Here is a 7500-nt window from a genome sequence, read left to right on the forward strand (position 1 = left end):
ATCTGTCACCAGTTTTGGGTGGAATTCGCGGAATTCCAGAAAACCAATCCAACCAATGACTGCAGTGGGTGGTAAAGGATAGGGCCAGGAGATAGGAAGAAGGAATGGCGTGTAACGGTTTTTGACAAATGAAATGTGAAAAGCGTTCGTTCGTAGGGAAAATGTTCAAATTCGATTTCGCGAAAGTGTGTGCGCACAAATACAGAAGCGTGCAACAAGCTGTGGTGATGGTGGATGAGTGCCCCTGAAAGCCGATTATCGCCCAATGAATAGCGGTACATTCTCATATCACGCTGACTATCGTGCTCGAGGACTGGGAGGATAATTAAATCAGGCATTAACAGGCGTGCAAAGGGTGGTTTGGTGGTGGTGACGTTGGTTTGGGGGGGAAAGGATAATGAATAATGGTAGCTACCACCGGGAAACCCCCTCGGGGTCCCTCTAGGAGAGATAAAGCGGATGATTAATTTGATTAAAAAAATAAATAATAACTTCAATAATCATTCGTTGGATTCGCATCGCAACAAAGCCGTGCAGCAGGTAAGGACACTAACACTCGGCTGGGTGTGCAATTGTGTGTGCCTAAGCACCGAGTCCGATCCGATTATTTATCTCATTTTAATCCCCTTAACCACATTCTACTGCCGTGTGAAAAATATGTTAAAACAGATAAATATGGTGGCAACTGGCATTGATACTCCTTGTGCTTCAAATCTAATGAATAATCGATCTCCGGTTCGTGGATTATAATTGAAATCCTCTCACACCGGCGACCAGCGAAACGGATTAGAATGATTACGCAGCTGAGTGAGTTCCACCACTTTCACCAACACACGCAACGCACACATTGGCCAAAACCAAAAAGCACGAGAAAATTAACATCCTAGATGGCGATGGATGGTGTTAATTAGATTGTCAAAATGCCACCACCACTACTCCAGAACGGGAGAGGAAACGGAGCTTCGAAATGGCTTCTAATTCGTCGCAGTCTACTGTGACCTCTAACCGAAACAATGCCGAAAACCACACTGCAACTGAGTAGCAGCAACAACAGCAGCAGCCGTCACAACGCAACAATGAGAACCGTGCGCGACGCAGCACCTCAACACGTTGTCGGTCACATTTGCTGCCACTTTGCGCGCCAATGATTGACAGCTCACCTCTCCGTTAGGTCTCCTCCTCTCTCTCTCACCTGTTCGTACGCAAATAAGGGAATGCGTGTGTTCCGTGGTATACCACGTCATTGCACCATTCACACCGCAATCTGCGCAATCTGTGGATCGTCCGTGCGTGCGTGCTTTTAGCGCACGTCATAGCCTCAGTGATCCTGGTTTTGTTGTGCGTCCAGTGGCTTTATAATTCAATCATTTCCATCATAGTCATCATCAGCACCATCATCATCTCGGCATCCCGGCCATTGCCATTTACCAACCAATCCCGCTTCCTTCCGGTTCTCGTGAGCATGCATTTCCTAGTGACCATCGCACCACCGCATTGATTGACAGCGGCTGTCACACTACACTCAAGTCGATCACAGCAAGCGAACAAGAGCGGGAGTTGACATCTATTGAATTAGGCATACTAGACCCCCTTGCTCTCTGTGTTCCCCCTTTGAAACCTTCGCAGACCGCAAAAAGTGTCCAGCTCAGGGCAGTACTTTTACGGTCCGGTGACAAAACACGCAACACAGACGCACGCACGCAAGCGATTCGATGCGAAAGGTTTGAAAATGCTTCGACACAAGGGCACAAAAAAAATCTCTAACCACAATGTTGCGCAAAAGACCTTGCAGAGCCGAACGCCACAGTGTGGACGCCGCCGCCCATCAATCTTCTCGTTTCCCATTAAACCCTCTAATCTAATCAATAACACCGCCACGGTCCGGACAGATTTATATTGCTGGCCATTCTCTCTCTCTCTGCACTAGCTACTCCATCATCAACCTAACCAACTAACCGCATGACCTTCACCGCGAACACAGACTAAGGAGAGACTTCAACAAGTGAAACCAAGAGCTCATGTTACCAGCAGAGCAGGTGGCCTCCTCTGCGCCCCCCGGATAGTGCTGCTCGGAACTAAGAACAACTTTCCTTACCTCCATTCACGGTACTAGGCTAAGGTACCATTCACTCTCTCGAAGTTATATCGGTGGTTCGGGCGTTCACAGCAAATGGAACCCGTTTCACCCTGTTCGCGATCACTATCGGGCATAAAATTGTTACAGCTAACGCCTACGCAAGCATTGATATCAGTCCGGGGGGCGGAGGTGGTCGCCTCGGGACCATTGCAAACGACTTTCACATTCAAGCGCGTGCCAGCGTGCTACACCGTGCAATGAAATGGTGTGTTGGCGAGCAGCACCACACTGCTGGCGGCCACAGGTGGCCCTGTAAAGCAATACAGTGGTAAGGTAAGGCAAACTGTGTTTGGGATCAAACTAAAACTAGTTTGATCCCGGAGTGGGATTGGATTTGATATTCTTTCGGCGAATTAACGTCAGCGGAACCAAACGGCTTAGCATGTCCATGAAAATGCCACTTTAACGGCTGAACAGAAATGAAACTACGAACCCTGCTAGTTTGCTAGCTAGAGGAACATTTCAAGTGAGCCAAAACATGATAACGTGCATCTCCTCGATTCAGATGCAGAGAAGACGCGCCGCGATGGAATGCAGTCATCGAACATTAGACATTAGCCAGTTGCCTGCATGCACCGGTGCATATTCCCTCTTTCTCTCTCTCTCTTGGCCTCTAAATGCAAGATAAGGAATCCATTAAGACGTCAAAGCAAACGAATGAATGGGAAATGACGTCCAGAGAGTTCGAGAGAAATTACGCCAAAACCCATCCCAGGGATGTAAAAGCAACCAACATAGAAGAAGAATCAACCAATGGCACAAACAATAGAAACAGCACACAGACACGCACACACACCAACGCAAACTAAAATGATATTTCTCAATCAGCGATAAAGCGGTTAACAGGAGCTAAAGCAAGAATGAAGAACGAGTTGGTCATGAGCTGATTCTGCTTGAGATGAACAAAGATGACCGCGAGAGAACACAAGATGCGGGAAGTAAAAGCAAAACAGAAAAGTCGAAACCAGATAAACGAAGAAGAAAAAAACAACAACAAAACGAAAGAAACACAAGACGACGAAACAACAACAAAAAAAAAGAATACTCGCACGCTAATTGGCCCGCCTAGAAGGCGGCGTCTAGTCGGACGGACAAGTACAACCGCGGCGCAACCATAAAAGGAGGACGCACGGACAGATGCACACAGAGACACACAGAGAGCAGCACATGCAGAGAGCGCCGTGTGACTTTCATATTATGTTCGCTTCCACTTTTCACAGTGTGTTTGTGTGTCTGTGTATGTATGAGTGGGTGTGTACATGTGTGTTTGAGTTGGTGTGTCAGTGTCGGAATGGAACGGAACGCAATTGTACAAAAGTCGCCCGGACGTAGGAGCAGCAAGAGGTAGCGTAGCGAAGAAGGAAGGCGTTGGGAGCGGTAGAGGATGGTTGGAGGAAGAGAAATGGTGTGGACGGTGGGTGGTAGTGGTGGTGGTGGTGTGATGACCAAGTCTCTAAACGCTAACGCTAACGAGATTATCTGTGAAATATCGGGCAAAACTACTCACTGTACGGCTGGGGTCGTCCACCGAAGAGCGTTGGATCCTGGAGCAGGGGCGAACGTCCATTACCGACCTCCTTGACCGTGGTAGCGGCTACTTTTGGTTGAGCATGTTTGCGTGTGAGTAGTATGCGAGTATGTGTGTATGTTTGAGTTTGTTTTTTTTTATTTTGTTTAGTTTTTTTTTTGAGACAGTGTATGGAGGTGTGATGAGGATTTGATTGGCCAGTGGTAGCGAGATGTGTAGCAGGTAGTAGAGTTTGGACAATGTATGTGACAGAGTATGTAAGTTTTTTTTTATCATTGGAAGTTCCGCGTTGTCGTTGGTGCGTGCGAGCGTGTATTGGCAGTCGATCGTCATCGTGTTTATATGTGTGTGCGTGTCGGAATAGATTTTGAAATTCCAAATCCATGAAAGAGAAACATATTTGATCAATCCATGTGTTGCCATGTTACCATGACGATTCGTGATTTGTTTCGTGTTGTATTTTTGACAAAGAATGTCCGGAGGTTGGAAGTTTATTTTTTGGTTTGCATTTTTTGCGGATTTTTGGACAGTTTTTGTGCAATCGATGCGTGGAGTTATAATATTTTTTTTGTTTGAAAATGTATATTTTTTATATATATATTTTTTTGCAGAAACATAGAGAGAACGGAAACGGTAATGAAAAAAGAAAGAAAAGCAGAAGAAAAAATCCCAATTAGAAACGGTTTTTAGGCACTCGAAGAACGATGAATAGGACACTTGATGAATGGGGAAGGAAGAGGAGAAGGAAAAAAGAAGGAAAGGATTGCCACAGAAAGGGAAAGGGGATATCAGAGGGACGGTTTCACGAAGGAGCGGAGTAGCATTTGGTAGTGATATTGGTTGGTGGTAGTGGTGGCGGTGGTGGTGGTGATTTGGTTTGGTTTAAGAGCAAAAGAAAGAGAAAAACGTAAAAAAAGGCAAACAGACAGATACACAGACAGATAGATAGACAGACGAACAGAAATAGTGATGGTAGAAAAAAGCAGAACAGAAAGTCGAAAAGTCGCTAGATAACTACTTGAAAGAGGAGCTAAAGTGGGGCAATCAGTTGATCGGATAGCATCCTTAGCGAATAGCACCAGGTGTCCAAGAAGAGGATATGCAGGAGCAGAGTCGAGAAAAGTCGCATAAATGGCTATTATTATGCTTCTAAATGATAAATGAAATAAAGGAAAAACACAAGCTAAATGTATTCAGCACATGGAAAAGAAAAAATGAGATAAAGAGAGAAAGAGAGGGGCAAATGACTGAAATGATTCGTCAATTCGACCGAAGGGAAAGCGACAGAGGCGATAGGAAAGATGTTTATGTGAAGAGCGTGGCAACAAATACCCTCAATACCCTCATTCTCCTCCATCGGCGATCAAGTCCATTTTGAGGTGTTCAGTAAACTACCGTGTTTATGTATGTATGTGTGTTTATTGTATGTGTGTATGTGTGAGTATGTAAGTGGCAGAGTGTTTTTTTTTAACAAATTTGGGTTCCAGAGCCAAAAAATGAGGTCGAACACGGCCCCAGAAGCGTTTTTTTTTCGCACGAGTCACTAGGCGCCTCCATCGATGCACACCACACCGTGGGTGGATAATTTTAAAATTTGTCAACACACACGCGCGCGCGTACACACGCTCCAATTTACCCCCACCATTATCAGTGGCAACCCTCTATGCGTCAGCAACAATCCGTTGTGCGAAATTGTAGCAATTGCAGTCTTGGCGACCGTTGTCGTTGTCGCGTTTTCGTCTATTTTCGGTGGAAGTAAGCCACGGAATGCGTACATTTGGGCGGGTCGGAGGACCGACGACCTTTGGCCGCCAGCTTTTCTTCTTCGACGTGCTGACAGGGCATGGGCGTGTTGTCGAGTGGCGACGTCGTACCCTGGCATGCCTGGCATACCATTTGCGTGCGACGTTGGCAGCGTCGACGACGACACACATCGAGAACGCGGTCTGACCCCGTTGTTACCCCCCCCCCCCCCCCCCCGGTAGGTGGGTAATCGGAAGCAGCCTTGGTCGGTGTGCGAACGAGGAACAGTGCGAGAAAAGAAGGAAAATGTTGCGACCATAGACCGTGCAAGAGGGCCGCAGGGATAACGCAAATTGCATTATCACCAGAACCTCTCATTTGACATCGTTTTTTTTTGGCAAGCTTTTTGGAAAAAGGTTCCTGTTCCAGGTTTGTGTTCCGACTCGTATTTCGGTGCGAAGGACACATGATGGACACTCCAATCAGGCGGTGCGTCTCGCCAAACCGACCTTTCTTTCGGATGTTTCCGGGTACAGCATTTGCTTCGCTCGTTCGTGTTGCTTCTGCAATTCAAGGACTACCACTCGGCCGGTCCTGTCTGCCTGTTTGCCAAGACATATTGACTTCGCTCACCTTCGAATGCTTTCAAATCCTTGCCTCTCCGCCATTAAAACTCCATCCAACGGCACTGCATCTTTGTGAGCGCTGCTTGCGTTCGTTCGACAATGTGGCAGCTCAGCTGCCAAAACAGAAGCGCACAACCGAGTGCACAGAGAGCGAGAGAGCGGGTTGACCTGGTCCAAAATACCGGGGCCATCAATCTCGTCAACGGCATAGTACGACGCGTCACGGCGAGCTGTCATCGCTGGCGATCAAAGTGCGGTATCCGAAGGGACAGTCCGTCGTCAGTGACAGGCGGATTCGGTGAGTGGCGAGACCAGCGCTGCCAGTGCCACACAACAGTGGATTTACAATGCTAACGCGACGAAACAAATGTTAAAATTAGATAAACACAGGCATAGGATTCTGGATATCCCTGCCTATGGTCTGCTGGCATTCCTGCGTTTGCATCGTCGTTTGTGAGAAGCGAATGGTTAGCGCATGAATTGGATGCCAAAAGATGGAATAATTTTCCGGCAATTCCTGTTGCCATAAGTCAAGCAGAACCAGATGTTCCACAGGTTGAGTATTAGGAAGAGAGAGAGAGAAAGGGAATGCGCTACGTCTATGGACCAACAACTCCAAGCGTTCCATCGAGGAGTGGACGACCAGGGAAAAGTAGAGGGCCAACGTAGAGGGGCGCTAATTTCCCACGGAAACCCTTGCGGTGCGGCCGCTCATCAATCAATCGCTGAAAGGAGGGTGCCCAGAGCCGGTACTTCTCCGTCTCAATCTCAACTGTCGCTTCCTTCAGAGTTCCGCTGACGGGACGAGGTTGCTCGCAGCGCAATTCACTCCAATTTCTCATCGCCCATTTTGGACCGAAGTAGCACTCCTCTACATACACAAGCGTTGTGCCATCAACATCAATCCCCAACTGCACTTGGCCGGTTGGTGAGTTATTTGTTTGTTTGTGCGATGACCAGCCCATCGGGCCGATCGAGATTCATCACTGCTTCCGTTCCTTTCCTCAGTGAGACGTAAACAGAGAGAGAGAAAGAGGGAAAGCGCCAGAGCACCAGAGGTGATGCAGCGGCCATTCGATCTTAGTCTTTTGCTGGGAGTTTTATTTTTGAAATGATGACCCCACCGTAGCCCATCGCTACCGTCAACGCGCAAAACAAACCATTTTCATCGTTCACTTGTCGTCCGCGCCGGTGTAAGATTTTAATTGTTCAATCAAGATCGCGCGTTTCACAATGGGGTGAATGCGTCGTTGCCGGACCTGGTCATGCTGAGCTGACTGACGGCCGAAATTGAATCACTTTTAATTGAACGTCAACAGCGCAAATTGAGGCTGCCGTTGCTAGTGCCGTGCCAGCGTGAGCCTGCACATATTCTGTGTGCGCATCAACTTGTGCCCAGGGCGCAAATCAATCCAATGGAAGTGAAGGCGAGATCTAACGATTTAATTAAGAAAAAAAATGCAATA

The 7500-nt window shown here is 47.4% G+C and overlaps 1 protein-coding gene across 12 annotated transcripts in view; it reads right to left on the reverse strand.

Annotated features, from left to right (window-relative positions):
* The window catches only part of LOC126578875 (heterogeneous nuclear ribonucleoprotein L), a 146743-nt gene that overhangs the window by 25927 nt on the left and 113316 nt on the right, over positions 1 to 7500 (reverse strand). For 7 of the 12 annotated variants that reach the window (XM_050241850.1, XM_050241854.1, XM_050241848.1 and 4 more), the window contains one exon: positions 3645 to 3734. The exons of 1 other annotated variant lie outside the window; for it this stretch is intronic. In XM_050241850.1, the coding sequence (XP_050097807.1) occupies positions 3645 to 3734 (90 nt within the window). The remainder of the gene's footprint in view (positions 1 to 3644; positions 3735 to 7500) is intronic. 4 more of the 12 variants (XM_050241855.1, XM_050241853.1, XM_050241860.1 and 1 more) reach the window with 1 other exon arrangement.

The sequence above is a fragment of the Anopheles aquasalis genome, chromosome 3, assembly GCF_943734665.1.
Source record: "Anopheles aquasalis chromosome 3, idAnoAquaMG_Q_19, whole genome shotgun sequence".
Lineage (NCBI taxonomy): Eukaryota > Metazoa > Arthropoda > Insecta > Diptera > Culicidae > Anopheles > Anopheles aquasalis.